General features: G+C 43.0%; 1 protein-coding gene across 2 annotated transcripts in view; it reads right to left on the bottom strand.

Annotated features, from left to right (window-relative positions):
* Positions 1-506: 506 nt before the first annotated feature.
* Tmem87b (transmembrane protein 87B) overlaps positions 507-20,593 on the bottom strand; it is a 42,375-nt gene continuing 22,288 nt past the window's right edge. The window contains exons 11-19 of one of the 2 annotated variants that reach the window (XM_028893381.2): positions 19,128-19,199; positions 17,071-17,179; positions 16,931-16,989; positions 14,636-14,739; positions 10,650-10,723; positions 9,198-9,268; positions 6,302-6,354; positions 4,580-4,610; positions 507-3,651 (exon numbers count right to left, since the gene is read on the bottom strand). In XM_028893381.2, coding sequence (XP_028749214.1) covers positions 3,592-3,651; positions 4,580-4,610; positions 6,302-6,354; positions 9,198-9,268; positions 10,650-10,723; positions 14,636-14,739; positions 16,931-16,989; positions 17,071-17,179; positions 19,128-19,199 — 633 coding nt within the window. In that variant the 3' untranslated portion in view covers positions 507-3,591. The remainder of the gene's footprint in view (positions 3,652-4,579; positions 4,611-6,301; positions 6,355-9,197; positions 9,269-10,649; positions 10,724-14,635; positions 14,740-16,930; positions 16,990-17,070; positions 17,180-19,127; positions 19,200-20,593) is intronic. The other variant, XM_028893382.2, reaches the window with a different exon arrangement.

The following is a 20,593-nucleotide window of genomic DNA, read 5'->3' as shown; positions in this document are numbered from 1 at the left end:
TCACTCAGAAGCTGAACCCACCCTGTAAGAGGTGGACTGGCCACAATTCACTCTTGTCTGGTGCTGACAGTTAGCTTGTCTTTACTTTGTGTGTGTGTGTGTGTGTGTGTGTGAAAATACAGAAACCTTCCTCTGTATTTTCAGACATCTTTGAAAACATCAAGAGAATTGGTATTATTCAAAGGTCTTAAAAATTCTCACAAAGACCAAATCAATGATGCCATCATGAACGAGCACTCTCATTTCATTAGGACTGAGAGGTGACGGGTCTCTAGCTCACACACATGTTCATGAATACGTACAAATGCACACACAGGTGTACACACTTAGATTAGCTTGAGTTAAATAGTCCCCATTCTGTTCCGCTTCATCACACCTGAGGTTGAACGTTCTTCTGACTTTTAGCTGTATCTCTTTGGAAGAATTCTGTCCTGCCATCTCCTGGAGTCTGCATTTCCTACAGAGTTTCATGAGGCAGCACTAACAGACAATCTCAGAAAACAATCTCCAAATGTCAGAAAGCAATTTATTAAAAAAAAACCAACCCAAATATTAAGGCACAAAAATACAATTTTTTCAAACAAAGTCCTTTAAATTGCATTCTATATTCAAAGAAATTTCTCCCAAATAATAATTTAACCTTTTTAAATAGACAGTATATTTTTAACCTCTAGATTTTTCTCCCCAAAGAATGAATGTTTTCCTAGTTCTAAAGTACTTAATACAGTATCAAGTTCCTGTCCTATAACATACACTTCCTTAAAAATCTAGGTTTGTCACTTATATACATTTGTATGCTCAGAATTTCATATATTAAACTTCCTCTGATAGGTGTAAGGCTTGGTGTTTTGTATTGCTAACTGCATGCTGTCCATCACACACAGACATGAGTATCAGAACAGGAGACAAAACCTAGCAAGTCTCTCTCAGCTTCAGTCATAGCCAGGTCAACAGCCCCAAATCTCCTTCAAAATGGGCATATAAATCAACTTTGTCTGTACACTTCAAGCCTAATCTTGACATTATAGTAGTCTGAACATGATGTGCCATAATCCAGAGGGAGAGGTGGCACTTTCCACAGGATAGGAAAAGTTAAAAGACCCGAACAAAATCCAAAAAACAAACAGAAAAGCATGGGGGCATCCTACCATCTCCCAAGCTTACAATGTCCATCTCTTGTTTCTTATTGAAATATTAATAACTTCCTCAGAAGGCACATGTTTAAATATTAACCTAATTCAAATCATGAAAAATGTCTCAAACTTCATACATCATCAAAATCTAACATGAACCGTCTAACATGATATCTTGAGCACAATACAGAAGCCTTATCCTCACAATGCTCGATTAAAAGAGAGGCCCATCCAACAGCATCCTGAACAAATTGGGCTGGGCACCGGGACAGTCCCAAGACGGACAGTCTGGAGACTCAGGGCAGATGGGGAAGGAGGCTGAGGGCGGCCCTGGGGGACCTCCCAGTCCTTGTGAACTGCACTGACAGTTCAGGGACACATGCTGGGCTAAGAAGGCCCCCCAAGAAATACTCAACTCAGGCCCTGAACATTAGCACCTGCTCAATTACCACTAAAAGCAATAGACACCACATGCACCCTTCCAAAATATTTCTAGAGAGGTCGTTAAGATGAAACTCCACTCTCTGTAGATGGGAAGAAAAGTGTTCATTTCAGCCTCGAGCTATGCCAGAGGCAGCAGCATCTGTCTTCCTGGTTTTTTGTTGTTTTGTTTTTAGAAACACTACTGAGGTGGTGTCAAAAGCAATTCTCTGGCCATCAACCACCACCATCCCCCCACTCAGTGTGCAGCTCCTGCAGGCAGGTGGGTTGTAGGTCAGCTGCCTCACCCCGTGAGGGAAGGGCATTAAATACAAATGTAAGTGGGCCTCAGTGGTGCATGCCTGCAATCTTAAGATTCACAAATCTAACATTAGCCTGGGCCACAGCAACATCCTGCAAACCCCACCCCTGCAAGGGCATCTTCAGTTCTCAGACAACTGGGTCAGAAGGTGGACTATGCCAAAGCCAAAACAGACAAGCACACAGGGAAACAGAGTGGACAGGAGCCCATCACTATGGTGGAAAGTGGCAGGAGCAATGGACCCAGCATGGCTGAACTGGCCCCTCTCCCCTGGGAAGCGCCAGGAAGCAGTGAGTCTGTGAACCGGCCTTCCTCCACCAGCTCTGCCAACACTGCACAGTTTCCCAGTGCTCACTAGGGAAACACGGTTTCAGAGATACAACTTCAGAACACATCTCTACCAACCCCTCTGAAATGAGTACGCAGGAAATCAACTCAGAGAGTAGACTTTTGAAAGAAAGGTTTGGTTGTTGTGTCACAGTGAGAATCACTGCAGGTTATGGTGAAGTGCTCCTCATCAGATTTTCATGTTTTCTCAATTATTCCAAGTTGTTCTAATTCACAAAGCCAGAAGTTTTCCAGAGAAAAGCCATAAGACCCCGCCTTTCATTACTAAAAGTCCACTAGCCTGGTATCTTTGGTCATGAAAGGAGCATTCATTCACATTTTCATTACACTACATTCAAGTGCCTTTCAAGTCTAGAACATTCTATATTTAAAAATATTAGAATAGAAACTTTCAATCATACATTATGAACATAATTTAACAAAACAAGGTGTAAAATATGGTTGAGGGCTGGTTAATTACATGTTGATGCATGGTATAGTTAGATGTTTATCACAGAACAGAAACACCGAGAATGTGCAAGTCTCCACGAGACTCACAAGGAACAGCGCACCGAGGGGCTGGAAGAAAGTGCTTTAGGGGAGCCACATGGCCAGGGGTCACTGCGGAATTAGCAGCAGCACGTGTACCCGTGGCCTGCAAGTCTTTGGACATGCCCTCAGACGTCTCTGTGCACTCGTGTTCCCGGGCTCAGACTCCACGACGTGCAGTGCATGGTGGTATTTACAAATAAGAGCTCTGTGTACACCGACAGAGGGACAAGCGTCAACGGATGAGTGTCCCCTGTTCCAACAGTAAGTCCCGTCAGTGTAAAAATCGACTAAAATTATCGCTACAAAAGATGAACACTGCTGCGGACCACTCAGGAGACTCGGTCCCGAAGGTGAGAGGGAGGAGGAGAATTCAGAGATTCTTTTCTTTTTTGTCTTTTTTTGTTTTTGCTGTCTGTGTGTTTTTGGAGACAGAGTCTCGCTATGTAGCTCTCTCTGGTTGTCCTGGAACTAGACCAGGCTGGCCTTGAACTCACAGAGACTCGACTGCCAGGCATGTGCCAGCACACCCAGCTACAGAATCTTTGTTCTGCAGAAAACCGAGACCACAAGTCCGCATCTCTGTGGCTGTCACCTAACAGCATCTGTGCACACATCGTTAAGACTTATCAGATTATTTCCAAATTCAGGCAACATAATGGCAACTAAACTGACTGAGTCAGTTTTAAAGATGGCTTTATGAGGGTGGCAGACCCTCCCACACCTGAATTCTTCATCTGCATACACAGCCCTCCAAGACAATACAGTAAAACATGTATCCTAGCGAAACCGTCAGTTTGATGAGACAGGCTTTTCCCATGACTCGACTGCAGGTCCCAGTTACATTATCTTTTCTGAAGAGAACATTTTTTCAGCTATTTCAGATCTGGTCATAATTTCCTAGGGGGAAAAAAAAAAGGTTAAGTGTCAATTGTTGGGGCTATATCCAGAACTACCAAAATGTTCTAATCTTACAAGTTACTACATTTAATCTTTTAATAGACCTAACTCTGGGGAAGTATCAGATAAGATAAAACCATGGCCCCCATACTCTCTAATACAATAAGTCAAATATTAGCCAAGGTTAGAAAAGGTCAGCTTCCTTCTAACTACAACTGAGTTTAGGTTCTCTGTGAGAGGCAGAACCAGAGCTAGCAGGGACCTTACACAAGAGACTTGTCATGTCAAACGATGAAGTGCACTGAAGAGCCTCCCAGCCACCCCTGGGGCTGTAGATCCCACAGTCTGTCACGGGGCAAGCCCTCCTCCACCGTCACCAAGGAGCACAGCGCTACATCCCAGCCTCCTTCCTTCCAGCTCTTATGCTCGCCCACCCGCCACCACAGTGCACACCACCTGCTAACTGCCACCGCCTCTGTACAGGCTCATCATTGACCCTTTAATCCACACACTGAAGATGTGCCCTGCCTTGGGCTACCCTGCAATGTCTAGTTGACCAAACACTAACTCCCCCACAAAACCTTTATTTAAATGTCATGCTTAGTAAGTAAAGCTGGAAAGAAACTATTCCAATAAATTATCCACATGTGTCAGAAGCTAAATGGATACACGAGGCCTTAAAAATCAGACTTTCAAACAAAAATCTCACGAAAAGCCTCTTCCCTTCATTTATACCAAGCATCTTTCATCCTGCTTCCGCCTGCATTGAAACTTCGCCCACAATCCTTCACACTTAAGCCAGCTCTGTGTCCTTCTGTGTCCTGTGCTCAGCTGGTAATTGCTTCAAAAGGTTATTTTCAGAATTAACTTCTGAAATACACTGTGAAAATGGAAACAGCTCTAAGGAAATAAGCAGAAGTAGATTTACCTCATCTGAGTCCACTAACACTGGGAGAGCTCTGAAACAAGAGAGACAAGAACAGTGAATTCCACAAGAACTCTACAGCCAGTGCTGGGCAGGCGGCGGGCGGCGGGCGGGCGGGGGGGGGGGGGATATATGGATGGGGATGGGGGGGATATCGGCAGGTATGGGGCTTAGGGACTGGCAGTGTTCTGCCTTCAGATGACAGAAAGGGACTCATTTAAAAACTGCATTGACATCTTCCTAGGTGTATGCAATTTCCAGAATGTGTGTTCCTTTGAAAATGTGCAGTCTAAATTAACAGAAATATTTTAAAACTCTGAACTTTAACTGGAAACAAGCTAGTACAAGGGCAAGCCTTCTACACATGGGGCGGCTGGTTAAAAACTCACAGCAGTATTCAAACACAACAACCCACTCCCTATTACTTGGCTATTTTTCACTTTAACAATTGGCTGGGTATCTGCCACTTAACTAGAAAACTCAAATTTTGTGCCTTTGTGAAAATGAGGAGAGATAAGCACCACATTATCAAGGGTACTATTTGTTTTTTTTTCTAAAACATTTGTTTGGAGATGTAGTTATTTACTGTATGTATTAGGTGTGGGCGTGGCACACAGGTGTGGGTGTCAGAGGGCTACTCAGGGGCCAGCTCTCTCTCTCTCTCCTTAACTCACTGCCTTTGCCTGATGTGCCAGACGCAAACACACCTAAAATTCCCAGTACTTAGGGATGAAATGTAAAAAAACTGGAAGCTGGGGAAAAAAGCAAATACATGAAAATATAAAACTACAGTGACACAAAACGAAGTCCACATAACATGCAGGGGTGAGAACTCAAGTAGACTCCTTCTAAAGTCTTGAAAGGTCGGGATGGGGAGACGACTCAATGGGAAAGTACCCACCAACATGACCTGATTAGATCACTGGGCCCAGAGGAAGGGAGGGCACCAACGTCTACAACTTGTCACCTGACTGCTGTGGATATCGTTCTGTATAAATAAAACACTGATTGGCCAGTGGCCAGGCAGAAAGTATAGGTGGGACAAGGAGAGAGGAGAATTCTGGAAGTGGAAGGCTGGGTCAGAGAGACACTGCCAGCCACCACCATGACAAGCAGCATGTGAAGACACCGGTAAGCCACGAGCCACGTGGCAAGGTATAGATTTATGAAATGGATTAATTTAAGCTATAAGAACAGTTAGCAAGAAGCCTGCCACAGCCATACAGTTTGTAAGCAATATAAGTCTCTGTGTTTACTTGGTTGGGTCTGAGCGGCTGCAGGACTGGCGGGTGACAGAGATTTATCCTGACTGTGGGCCAGGCAGGAAAACTCTAGCTACACCTGACCTTTGTTATAACCTCGGCAAGCATGTGTGTGCACATATACAATGGGATGTAAAAAATGGTTTTACATATGTCTGAACTTTTCTGTAATAAAAAATTAAAACAAAAGAAATGATTCTGAAAACTGTAACCAGAAAGAGAGGTAGTTAGTTGCAGGCTGCTAGCATTGAAATGATTATACAGTAGAAAGGCAGGAAAAGGGCTTTGGGGGTGTGTTCAGTTCTGTAAGAAGTGACAGGGGTCCTACATATGCTCATGTGTGCGCGCGGCGCTCGCACGCACAAACACCCCCACCCCCACCCCCACACACAGAGTTTGAGAAACATCCAACAAAATCCCCTTAAACTAGTCTCAGGTTCAAACTTGAACAGAGGATACTTACACATCTGTGAATGAAGAGGGAATATTTTCTTCCACCCACTTCAAATCTTCATCCTGTAGAAATAAATATTTATATTTAGTATTTGCTAAGTATCACCTGGAAGCATACATTTTTTGGTAGCATGCTTGTAAATTCAAACTGAAATCAGATACATGGCGTCTGTTAGTACTACATGTGCTGCAAGGAGCTCAGGACATCACCCACCAAGTGTGACAGCGTTTCAGAAACAGACAGAAAACTGCTGATTTTTCTGTTTCTTGGTTTTAGCTAAGTATATTACTGTTTTTTTTTTCCCACTTTTATTTATTTACTTTTCTTCATTAGTTTACATCTGGGAAGGGTACAGCATCACATGGATTCTGTGTCCAGTGGCCTTTGCAGGAAGGTTACTTTGGAAACTGTCATGAACCATGCATGCCACTGTTTCCACGGGCCCAAACTACTTTTCCCCAGATCACTCTGGTTTTGTTTGGTTTGCCTACAGGAGTCACTGTGTTGTTTTTTTGCTTTATGCACATAAGCACATCTCTTGCTCAAGTAGAATTCAGCTTCCTCTTGGGCACAAACACCTCCAGTTTTAAGAAGGGCTGTGTGCTCTCTCTGGTTCCCGACACCTCACATATAGCCAGCAAACACACGGCCTCACCCCACAGCCTTCCAGACAGATTTGCCCTTTTAGAAGTCCTGTTTCCAGCAGGTCCCAGGAATCTGCCTCCAATGTTCAGCAACAAAAACCTCCCTCACCTCCATAGGCACCAAGACAGTGGAAAAAGCCTGTTCTTTTTCTTTGTGTCTTAAGAAGTCAAAATAAAAACGTAGAATTGATTTGTAAGACAGAAAACAGCAAGGTTCACTTTGATTTTTTTGCTTCTATCCCTCATTATCCCTAATTTGTACAAATTCTGGAGGGTTTTTTTTTCCAATTAAAATGCTAATGGACAATGCTCCACCCTCAGTAAAGCACTGAAATGGAGTGTCTATACCTGTCCATATCCTCACTTGAAGCAAGGAAGGCCAATTAGCTGGGGGTAGGAGGGGTTTCCCTCTAACAGAAACTGACTTCTAGGTGTCAATCACATGGAGAAAAGAGAAAGGACAGTACAACAGAAATCAAGTTTTTCTTTCCTGTGGACCCGGGTCACTCTACTCAAAGCAGGAAGCACCTTGCTGACTGAGAGAAGGCAATAGAGTCCTGTTTCTGTGAGGGGGTCCCAGGCAGAAATTAGTAATGAAAAGTAAAATCTCTAGCTTCTGATCAAAAGTTGACAACACTTAGTTTAGAAGAATGAATAGAAATCCTTTGACATGTTTGTTACTACTGAGTTTTAAATAAACTGATAAGCAATGTAAAAGGAAAATACTAACAAGGTGGGAACGTTAACACAGCTTAAGTATCCCTCATCTAAAATTCTTGGGGCCAGAAGTGTTTTAGATTTCACATTTTATATTTCCAAGCATTTGCATACACATAATGAAAAGCATAAGGATGGGATCCAAGCTGAAACATGAAATTCATTTATAACGTATATGCTTTACATGCAGAGGCCGAAGGCAATTTTATACAGTATTTGTGAGAATTTAGCAGAGGAAATCGAGTTTCACAGTAGTTTTTTCACTTGTGGTGTCACATTGATGCTCAAAAATTTGGGGGCTTTAGGCCGGGCGTTGGTGGCACACGCCTTTAATCCCAGCACTCGGGAGGCAGAGCCAGGCGGATCTCTGTGAGTTCGAGGCCAGCCTGGGCTACCAAGTGAGCTCCAGGAAAGGCGCAAAGCTACACAGAGAAACCCTGTCTCGAAAAACCAAAAAAAAAAAAAAAAAAAAATTGGGGGGCTTTAAATTTTCAGATTAGAGTGCTCTACCTGAAGCTCTAATACCAGCTAAGTAAAACTAGAGATTTTTAAAAGCTTAAATTACCATGAAACTACTCGAAGAATACATTTTACAGATTGCCAGCAGTCAAAAGAAGGGAATTCGTCAACTCTAACAGAGGACAGTGTTGTCACACAGCACTTGTCATGGAACTCCCACACAAACGCCATTTTATACAGCATCATTCCGAGGCAGCAGAATGCAAGGGTGTATAAGGCTTCATTTTGCTTCTCTGTGATCACCACCACTTCTGTGCACAGCAACAGACGTAAGGTATTTAAGACTCATCTTTGATTGAGGGGTGGCAGTGCAGGCCTTTTATCCCAGCACTCAGGAGGCAGAGGCAGGCAGATCTGTGAGTTCGAGGCCAGCCTGGTCTACAGCTTGAGCTCTGGGTTCAGTTCCTTGCACCCCAGTGGTGGCTCATAACCAGCCATAACTGCAGTTCCAGAGGCTCTGACTCTCCTCTGGCCCGAGGGCACCAGGCACACACATGATGCACATACATACATGCAAACAACACTCATAGACATAAAAAATAAATCAAATAATTTATAAACTCATCCCTGCCTTATAGTCTAGATTTTATTCATGCTTTCATGGTTTTAAAAGTCTGCTATTTTGGAAAGTGAACAGGACGTAAGAAGTCCTTTTCCTAAAAGATGACAACCAATACCTAACGCAGCTTCAAAAGAAATTGCTCGGATGTGCTGAAAAGCCACCACTGACTTTTACCAAGACAAAGCCTCACCATGTAGGACGAACCTGGTAGAGCCCTGGCCAGCCTCGGACTCAGACAAAACGGGGCGGTGAAGCCTGAGGTGCTACACCTCCAGCAAAGGCCCTGACAAATGAGAACAGACGGCGGCGGCTTCGCAGCTCCGGGCCTGATGTGCACGGTGCCTGGAAACAGCTAACTTAGTAACACCACACCTTAGCAAAAGCTCCTTGACAGTCAGTGACTCTGACATGGACAGACTCTAAAGTATTAGACAGAGACCCTACTAAATACACAGATACTCACAAAATTATCAGAAGTAGGCTTAGCTGTTCCGTTTGAAACCGTTTTTGAGGCTCTTAGTTTTATTCCTTCAGCTACAATGAAAAACATCACAGACACATATAAAAGATCACAAAACTATACTTTCCTCTGTAACCTCACACTTAATACCTAATAAGAAAAAAGATTATTTTTAAAGAGTTAGGAGTAGCCACTTTGGCCAGGGGAGTAGCTTTAATATGCCTTGGGCTCTGTAACTGTATTTCACAACAAGCTGTTCTGAAATGCACTTCCCCAATTCAATTTAAAGTTTAAGAATAAATGCATAAGATTTACAATATTTCAAAAATAAGACATCTTTGGAGGCTTGGGCTCTATTTCAGTGGTAGAGCATTTGCCCAGAATGTGTGAAGCCCTAGGTTTCATCACTAGCACCCCAACACACACACACACACACACACACACACACACACACACACACACACACACACACACCCCTTAGAAATTTTTACTTGCTTGACATATAAACAGCAGGGTATGCTTATGGTATAAAATACGATACGAAAATTATTTCTTCATATATGATAAAAGCTTTTTAAAATTATGCACGTGTCTATGTGGGCATGTCACACTCCTCTTAGAGACTTCACACTGTCATGACTTGTAGTAAGTGGTGTGTGCGGCATCCTCTCCACCGGCTATCAGTCATGCTGACGTAAGCACTGTGGGGTTGGCAGTAGCTCACTGCTGTCTGTGTCTCCCTGACTATTGAGAACACCGAGCACTGTCAGTGTGCATACTGTCCATCCAAGTCGGCTAAGCACTGCTTAGCATGAGGGTAACCTCTCGATGGATGTCTCCCTTTATCACTCTCTATCTTATTTCTTTTCAGGGGGCAGGGTGGCGTCTCTCACTTAGCTTAGAGTAAGTTTACTGTTTCAGGAAGACTGCTGGCCAGCAAGCCCTGCAGTAGATCTGTTTACACTGCCTCCGCCTCCCTCCCCGACTCCAGCACTGATGTTATACCCGGGTCTTAAGTAGGTGCTAGGATCCAAACTCAAGTTCTCCTGTGTGCTTAGCAAACACTGCTGGGCCACCTCCCCAGTGTGCCTGTGTGTCTGTGTGTGGTGGAGCCAGAGGACAACTCTGATGTTGTTCCTTGGGTGCCATCCACCTACGCTTGCCTGGAATCAGCCAAGAAGGCCAGGTTGGCTGGCCAGTGACCTCCAGTGACCCGCCTCTCCAGCACTGCGGCTGTACATGCATGCTACCCAGCTTTTTTTTTTTTTTTTTTTTTAACATTGGTTCTGGGGACTGAATTCATGTCCTCATGCCTGCAAGGCAAACACTTTACAGGCTGAGACATCTCAATCCTCATAAGGAAAATTTTAAACAATACATGTGACCTTGCATCTCAAGTAAAGATTTCTCTTAAAATATGTACAATAGTCATTTGAAAAGAAACATGTCACGCACTTAAATTTTCAGATGTTACCATGAATTCCTCGACTTCATCATCAGAATCATCTATCAAGGGCATGAAGGCATACCTAGATAAAAACAAAAGAGCCTTTCAATCTGATCACTGTCAGTCATTGCACATAAAAACTGTACTGCCCAAGTTTCTTATGCTTAGATAATAACTAACCTCCCATCCACGCCATTTCAGCATTTTTCTAATGAAAGAAAGGTGCTAATGTGATTAGTGACATTAAAGGTGATAAGAACAAATACCTTCTCAAAAATACTGTTGATGACAAAACTGATTTCTACAAATTGTCCAGTATAGCAAGGAGGAAAACATTTAAGATTTATTTATTTTATGTGTATGAATGTGTTGCCTGCATATATTAAATATATTTAATATATTAAATTGCATGCCTAATGTCTGTAGAGGCCAGAAAAGGGCATCAGATGCCCTGGAGCTGGAGTTATGAGCTACTATGTGGTTAGTGAGAGCTAAACCTGTGTCCTCTGCAAGAGCAACTAGTGCTCTTAACCACTGAGCTCTCTCTCTAGCCATCAAGGAGAAAATGTTTATAGATGAAAAAGCATTGTGTTTACAGGGCTGATGTTCTATTTTCATATCACCAAATGAATCTATATTTAAACAAACATTTACATTTTAGAATCCTCTAAGCATTTTTGTATTTTAATTATTAAATACATGATACATTAAATAAATGACATGATGCACCTTGATGGAAATAATCTTTCCTAAGGTCTTTTGGTCCATATCTGTCAAAGTAAAGGTCCCTTTGCCTTATAGTACAATAGAAAAGTACCTCCAAAAGCATTCAAGAAACATTGCTGATAATAGCATATGGTGATATTTTATTTGTGCTGAAATGTGATTTTATTTGTATGTTAATAAATAAAGTTGCCTGGGGGTCAGAGCTAATAGCAAGGCATTTAGCAGAAGTCTGGCAGTGGTAGCATATACCCTTAATCCGATCACATGGCAGGCAGAGTCTGTGTGTTCAAGGATACAGCCAGCATGGAGACACACGCCTTTAATCTCAATACCAACCAGAGACCTGGAGGTCTGTATAGACAGGCAGTGACGAGGAGGTCATGTGGTTGGTTTACAACCAATGAGAAGGCAGAACAGAAAGTCAATAAAAAGACAGACACACAGGAAGTAGGTCTCTTTCTGAGGGGAAGGACCACAGCGACAGCGAGGGGTAAGAAGGAGGTTTTGGTCGTAGCTCTTGGCTGCTGCTCTGACCTCTTGGGTTTTTAACTCTGAATTTGGCTCTGTGTTTCTTATTTAATAAAACTGTTCAGAATTACATCTACAACAACAAAAGTCAAATGTCCAGTACTTTTGGAATGTGTGTGTGTATATATTATATATATATATATATATATATATATATATATATATATGGTGCCACTCACATTATAAAATACCGCACAGCCTTTGGTTACTATAATGCATCTATCCATGGTAATACAGAGGTATATTTTAAAAAGAAAGTTGTAGAACAGTAATTTATTTATTTTAATTCTTTTTTTTGGGGGGGGGGAGGGGTTAAGACAAGGTTTCTCTGCATAACAGCTGTGGCTGTTCTGGAACTCACTTTGTAGTCCAGGTTGGTCTTGAACTCAGAGATCCACCTGCCTCTGCCTCCAAGTGCTGAGATTAAAGGCATGCAGCACCACCACTGCACAGCTTAAAAATTCTTTTAGAGACAGGGTCTTGATATCCATCCTAGGCTGGCCTTGAATTCAGAGATATACCTGTTTCTGCCTCTTGACTAAAAGTGATTAAAAGTATGACCCAACATGCCTAGTTATTTAAATTTTTATTAGATTTATGTATTTGTGTGTGCTCATGTGCATGCATGTGCTCACACAATTGGAGGTCAGAGGACAACTTTCAGTAGTTGGTTCTCTCCTTCCAACACGGGGTCCCAGGCAATGAACTCAGGTCCGCAGGCTCGATGGAAAGAGCTTCCACCTGCTGGGCCACCTCACTGGCCACTGTGACTGTTAATCGTTAAAGGGAGAAGGAAACACACTGCCCAGTATGTCTGTCTCATCTTCCCTAGAGGGATACGTAAGAAACTCAATAGTCCTCTCCTCAGAGAAGAAGGTAGGCAGGAGAAGGTGGGCTGGCCACCACAGTGGAAAGCACACATTTCCAAACTGGTACTCAGCCCTTTGCCATTCCACCTCACTCTTTCTGTACAGCTTTCTAAAATAAAAAATAGGCTGACCATCTTGAATCCCAAACTGTATACCTGTCTGAGTATCAGGTCAGTTGCTCTAGAAGTTTCTGACTCTGAGCATCCTAGATTTCAGATTAGGATGCTTAACCAGTAAAGTCTATGCAAGTATTCTAAACCAAAAGTACTTCTAAGCACGTGTGATAAGAAGGCTGCACCTGAACACAGAAGAGCTGGCCCTGATGGCGTAGGTGGGGCAGAGCGGACACCGAGGATGTGAAAGCAGGAGAACTGGCCCCGCCCCTCACTCATTGCTACAAGAGGTGAATTATCTAGGGCAATGCTGGAGAGCTCAGCCTGGTGGTGAGGACAGGGGAGAACTGGCAGACTGACCAACCCTGCAGCTGCCCAGGCCCAGAACCAGGGTTATGAATTGGCCTGCCCCCAACATCCACCTCATCTACGATCTGCTGGAGCACATAAAGGGACCTGACCCACAGACCCAAAGCTGCAGGATTTCCACAACACAGGGCAACAACAGGATATCCAAGAAGAGTCCTAGAGGGCCCAGCATCGATGGTGTAGTAGAAACCAGAGGTCTTGAACCAGACCAACGACTCTTTGCAATGAACACTTGCAAGTAAAGCTATATGGACAAAGGGTCTACTGCGTGACTCACTGTGTCACACTGCAGCTGCCATGACAAGATTTTTACTTTTTTTCCTCTTAAATTGTTTTGTTTTGGGAATTGTAGGGGCAGAGGGTGGATGCAAAGGGATGGGGAAATGAATGGAATCAAGATGCATGATGTGAAAGACACACTGAATAAATAAAAACAAAGAAGGAAAAAAATGCTGCACCTGCCATACTAACTATAATGCACACCTCGCGGACTTCTATGTACCATGACTTTTCCACAATTCTCCCCAAATCTATATTCTTTCTCAGCCCAATCTTTCACTGTTATTGCTTTTTTTAAAGCTGTTCCATAAATTCCAGCTCTTCGTGGAGTCTTTCTCTTCCTCCTGGACTGCTTAATGCCTTACCTTCCTGTATTCCATTTACAATGCCTGTCTTCTCATTTTACTATACACCTGCATAAAAACAGTCCTTCCCAGCAGTCTCTATGTGTGCTTTCTGTCGGGGTCCCTGAAAGCGTCAAGGTCAGCAGGGAAATGATCAGTGAGGTAAGGTGAAACTCAGGACAGCATCACTTTAGCAGGTGCTGGGTCAAGACTTCTGAAGTCTGACCTCTAAGTTTCTTTGTCTTATACATTTAAGCACAGTAAAACTTTGGGAAAAAGTCTCCATGTGACAATGATCACAACAAAGCTTCAGGGATGGCAACATCAAAATTCCCTTGCAAAGCACACCTCTCTAGCAAAGCACCTGGGACCTCTGCAATAAGAATGAGTTCTGCTGACGGGTAACAGTGCTCAGGGTAAGGGTCTAGGGAGGAAGGATTTGTAATAAGCATAAGGAAAGATTCTATCGATGGAGGATGCAAAGTACACAGGACCTCTTTCATAAGGAAGGGTTCTATTCAGTGAGAGACAAAGCTCAGGAACTCAAGCAAAGTCTGGCTTCACAGAATAGCAAAAGATCACCAGGTTGTTAGACAACATCCACTCCTGTCCTCTGGGTGAAAAGGCGTCATTTCTTTCCCTTGAAGAAAAAAGCCCGTGTTTAACAGTTCTGGATTGTCTAATGCTTTCTGTGAGCTGTGCCTCCTAAGGTTTTCAACACCACAGAAGTCAAATGCCTCCAAGTCATAATTCCCCATGTCGTTACCTCTGATTATTTGCTGATGGCCTCCATAAGAACATTATCACAATAAGGATGAGTGAAAAGAGAAAGCTCCAAAACGCATCATCAACCCAGAGCTCCATCCAATCCTAGAACAAGGATGATCCAAACATAAACCATCACTTTTCTGATAAATGTGCAAGTGTCCCATTCAAACAGTACACAGGAGTACTGAGACCTCTCTAGCTGGCAAGTTCTCTTAGCAAATAAACAATAATTTTCTTCTAAGGAAACCTATGTTTTAAGCATTGTTTCTAAAGAGCATACATGTTTCCCTTCATAAACAGAAAGATGTAGGGAAAAATCAAAACACAGACTTAGAACTTCAAGCAGAAATTATTAAAGAGGGGGAAATGGCAAAAGGCTCAGCTTCTTCCTTCCAGGGTCTCTTACACTGCAGCAGATTAGGGCTGCTGGGCACTCTGTGAGCGCACCTGTCATCTCCAGAACAGGTTCTGAGTGAGGACTGGGATGAAGTACGGGACATCCTGCAAAGCCAATGCAGAGTGTGACATCCAAGCAGCAGCCCACCTTAGTGCTCAGTCCCACTCAGGTACGAAGCCAGCTGGGGTGCAGCTCGGTGAAGCAGAGCACCGCAATGCCCTGGTGCCATCTCGGTACCAAAAGGCACAGAGAAAGGAAAGGGAGAAAAGGGTACAAGTATATAAAGAGAAGTTCATAGGAAGGGATAATGAATCTGAGAGGAGCTTGCTCCGCTATTTAGTATTTTCTGGCTGGCCTTGAACTTCTGATCCTCTGGCCTCCTCTAGCTCCTGAGTGATGGGATTACAGGACCGTGCAATTATGACAGTCTCTATAGCACTGGGATTAAACCCAGGGTTTGTGCATGTGAGACAAGCATTCTACCAACTGAGATCCACCTCCAACTTCAGGTTATTTAAAAGAAAAAAGTTTTGATAACTCTACAAAAAAATTGGTCAAAGTAAAAGGAAAACGACCAATAAAATTATACCTTTACAAACTAAACTTTGAAATTCCACAAAAAAACAGAATTAAAAACAGTAACTTTAAATATTTAATTTAATTAAGCACTTTAATTCTTTAATAATTTAATTAAGCAGTCATTTTTTTTTTGTCAGCTTAGTAGCTGCACATGATCTACTGATACTTTAATTATCATCTGTAGCCCCCAGCCCCGCATTCAGTGCTGCACCAGCCACGCAGGCCGCTGCCTGGCGGGGCTGTGTCCTGCAGCCAGGGCTCTCCATCATTCTATTTCTCAGTAAGACCGAGGAGTCAAAGGCTGAGGTAGAAACCTGATAGCTCAGAGAGGCTAAGTAGCAACTAGCTGACCTAGTTTTCTGGCTGGAGACACCATAAGAACACATCTCTTCCCTCATCCCTGAACCCAAGAGGAACTATAGTTGCCGCCCTTTCCTTCCTGTGTATCTTTTCTATCCAAATTACTGACTTATTAATGGCCAATTTCAGTAAGTCAGTTGCTCACTTCGCCCTGAGTCAAGGTATAACTTTATTGATCAGTCTAGGGAGTGTCAGAGTGTGATCAAAATATCCCATAACATTTCCCCCTTTTTGCCTAAATAAAATGACACACCTCTTGTGGTGTCTCTGGCCAAAAAAAACAAGGTCATCTAGTTGCTACTCAGTCTCTCTGAGCTAGCAGGTTTTTACCCCAGCCTTTGACTTCTGAGTCTTATTGATAAATACAACAAGAGACTTAATTTAAACCTAAATATCAAGGCGGTGGCAGAGCCAGGGCAGTGGGACCAGAAGCCCTGCCAGACCATGGCTTGAGTGGCTGGCAGGGTGCTGACTGAGGGGGCTGTGGGGCCACTGATAATAAACATCATCTGGTGCCCTAGATTGGGTGCTATAAGTAGTTAAGTCTTTTTCTGTCCTGCCATTCAGCTCCCAAATAATGACATGGAGATTTCTTTTTAATTATAAAAGTTTGGCCTATAGCTTAGGCTTATTTCTAACTAGCTCTTACAATTTAAATTAACCCATTTATATTAATCTATAGTCTATCACAATGCATTACCTCTCATCCATCTTGCACCTCCGGTTTCTTTTCCATGTCTCCTGGCATCTCCTGCGCACCTGGATTCCTCCTCCTCTTCCCTTCTCTCCCTAGAAATCCCTGCCTATACCTCTTGCCTAGCCATTGGCTATTTAGCTTTTTATTACACCAATCACACCAATACATCTTCACTCAGTGTACAAATACCCCACAACAAACCACTTTAATTATCTAGCTAATGATTTAATTAAATTTTAAAATACTTAAGATTTACTTACTGATTGGCATTTTGCAATCCTGAAGGTCTTTGTTGTCCACACCATAAACACTATAGAAGCTGAAAGACAGAGATAGTCACCTTTGAAAGAACATACAACACTGAAATGGGCTGTTTTAGAAAGAGGCAGAGATGGCTTACCCAGCACAGCAAAGATGAGTGTATTTGTAAAATGCCTGTATAATGAAAATTTCACTGTGTTCTTTCTTAGCCTGAGAGTCTTCATAGTCTGTGCCAAACTTATAAAAATGTGAAAAACTAGTTAAGGAAAAACAAGGAAAATGGCAAACTATAGTTAAAAGAAAACACAGTAAGAATTTTATACTATAGTCCCAAACACAGCAATGCTAAAAATAATTCTTAAAACAAAACACAGAAAATGTATCTTAATCTATACCATTCTAAAATTACATTTAATTAGTTTTCTATATAAAATTTCCATTGTCTGAAATGAACAGACTAAAAAAAAAGGGGGGGGGGCAAGAAGACCTGCAATGTGTTCCTGTGACACAGGCCAGTGCAGTGTGCACAGTCAAAGCAGAAATTCTCAGCCAAGACACCTCTTGCTACCTATGACACCACGACTGTTACTTTCTTATTTTTTCTTGTTCTAGTTGATTCTTATGTTATTCTCTAAATAGCTATAATTGAGTAGTTAGAGCATCTATCGGTTCCTTTTTATAAATTAAAAAACTAACAAAAATAACAAGCCTGAATTTAAGTGGTATCTTTTGGAAGGACGGGGTATACTAGGAATGTAAGCTTTTCAAGTGACTTAAAGCCCAGGGAGAAAAGGCCTGTGGACAGAAGGACGCAAGCACAGGAAGGTGGCCGGGCACAGTGACAACATACAAGTCTTTCCTGGAGGTCTGTCAGTTCTCACGAGGACCTTTAAAGAGGCTGTGTACTGGCTCAGGCTAACAGTAGGTTCAAGGACATCAGAGGGAAAAGTCTTGGAGTCTGATGAAGTTAGTATTTGTCTTGATTACATAATGGGCACAGAAGGCTCAGCTAATCATCCATGAGGCAGAGAATGGGTGTTTGGAGGGCCTGGGTCCAGCTTAGTCAGGTAAAGTAGGAGCATCCTGGACTCTGAGCCAAGTCCTATGGGAAGGGAGCCGCCTTACAAAAGCCTTTCCCAGAACACAAATGGTGGAGAGGAAGTTTTAGCAGTGGTTGCTTTCCAGGAGCAGCAGGCTCAAGGAAGGCTAACAATGTCCAGAAGGAGGAAACAGAAACTTCCTTGCTGACCCCTCAGGTCAGCAGAGGCCTGTAGGTGTCTACTCATGCAGGCAGGTCCCTCCTTGGGGACAGACCAACGGCCTTTATTTATGAACCAGATACCGACACTAATAGAGAGCAGGGCAAGCTTTGGGTTTATACCTATTTAAAAGACTAACTACCTCAAAAAACTGGGCTGGGGTGGCGCACAACTTTGATCCCAGCACTCAGGAGGCAGAGGCAGGCGGATCTCTGTGAGTTTGAGGCCAGCCTGGGCTATGAAGAGAGTTCTATGAAGAGAGTTCCAGGACAGCCAGAACTCTTACACAGAGAAACTCTGTCTCAAAAAAAACAAAAGACTAAATACTTCATTAAAAAAACAAAAAAATTCCTGTTCATACTAAAACTATTTTATAAAAACTAATTTTTCAACCATTCTACATGCCCAATACTTTACAGTAAAGATGGATTTTTTTTTCGTTTTTCTTTTTTTTTTTTAGTTTTAGTTACTTTTAAAGAAGTTCTTTGAGAAAAGGTCTCACTGTGTAGCTAGCCATGGCTGGTGTGGAACTCAGAGATCCTCCTGCCTGCCTCCAAGTGCTGGGATTAAGATGTGCACCACCATGCCTGGCAAGATCAGCTTCTACAGTAACACACTCTAACCAATTAGGTACTACTGTGAGATCCTACCAGAACGCAAACACACTGTACTCCTTACACATATCAGATCAAACAAACAAACCTGTTCTTGTTTGAAAATCCAAATGTGATCTTAAAACCAAGGGGTTAAAAATGTCAAAAGCAAATTTGAAGCTGCCTAAGCCTTTACTTACCAGGGCACTGTTTAATTAGGTCAAGGTTAACTCCCCGCCCCCCAGCGGCGCCCCCTGCGGAAGAGAAAGCAGTGATGGAAGTGCACAGGCTCCACAAGGTGGAGAGAGCCAGGCGAGCATGCCGCAGCGGCAGGAAAAGGATATCCACCAGCACAAGCCCGAGTCAAGGAGAGAGAGAGGCAGGCTGGCCAGAAGAACGAGATCAGAGTCATTCGCCTGCAGCAAAACAGCAAAACAAATAACCAAGCAGCAAAGGGGGCACTGGGAGACATAAGAAAGGCAACCAACTTTGAATTTCTGTCAGGAAGATTCTTACAGGATCAACTGCCTTTGGTTAGGCTCATTGGAATCAGAGAGAGCAAGGTCATCATCCGAAAGCATCAATTTTGTATCCAGCCCTGCTTCTATCTGCTTGCCATCTGTAACCATCCAGGAAACCTACTTCTCACTTACAGTGGTAAAAATGACCAAATCGCAGGTGATAGCAAACTCGGCAAATTCAGGTTCAAAGGAAAGGAGTATTAGAGTAACTTACTTCTGGTCACCACTTAACACTGTCCAGGGTAGTTTTAATTTCTGCATTTCTTTATAACCTCCGAGAAAATTAAACCTCTCATTTTGCTTTCCCTATCTCCCTACCCCAACTTGCTCACTGTACTGGAAGGTAACAAAGTCAATGCTATCCAAAGGAGATGGCCTGCCCACATTTGCCTAGAGATGGGATCAGAAAACACAGAGCTTTTTCCTTAGAATTTTCCACCAGTTACTACCTGAGTTTTTCCCAATGAATCACTCTGTGGATGGTGAAGAAATCTCTGGAATATCTATCTGTAAACCCCAAGAGAAAACAGCATGTTTTGTTTATTTGCTTTGAGACAGGGTCTCTTTACATAGCCCTAGCTGTCTCTGAACTCTCTTTGGGCTCAGGCTGGCCTCTAACGCAGAGATCACCTGCCTCTGCCTCCCAAGCACTAAGATTAAAGGCGTGCACAACCACACACACCTACAAAATTCTTCTGGATGAAAAGTCTAAAGCTCAATTGCTTAATGCAAGGGCATAGTCCCTGACTTGTCAAAAGTTCCAAGCACAAACTACTTTAGAAAAGAGGCAATTTCAAAAGAGGCAGCTCAGGCTTTTCTAAATACACAGTGGCAGAGGACAAGCATCAGGACCGAGATGTACTGCTAAAGGCGGGGTTGCCCCCATCTCTACTGACGATCTGCCATCCAATTCCAGAGGTGTCTATTTCCTGCCCCTTCTCTGCAGGAAGGCAAGCATCTCTAAGAAGCCACTGCCGAGGTGGCACAGGCCCCTCCCATGTTATTACATCTTTCCCCATGGTCTCATCTATCATGATTCACCACCATATTTACATGCAGAAAAGCTAAGCTGGGACATTCTGCCACTGTCCCCTTTAACGTCACACTTCAACTATGCTTCTCCTCAATTTTCTTCCTATGTACTCAACCATTTCTGTGAAGTCTTTATCTTTTCTGCCAGTTTTCCTTTCGCCTCTACCCTCACACCAGCACTCTAGGATGGCAATTTCTCCTGCTATGCGGTTTCAGTGAAGTTGTCTATTTGTCTCTCTAGCAGCTGTGAATTCTGT

Source organism: Peromyscus leucopus, chromosome 4 (assembly GCF_004664715.2).
Source record: "Peromyscus leucopus breed LL Stock chromosome 4, UCI_PerLeu_2.1, whole genome shotgun sequence".
Lineage (NCBI taxonomy): Eukaryota > Metazoa > Chordata > Mammalia > Rodentia > Cricetidae > Peromyscus > Peromyscus leucopus.
Note: the sequence above shows the minus strand (reverse complement) of the source record. Positions and strands in the feature narration are given on the sequence as shown.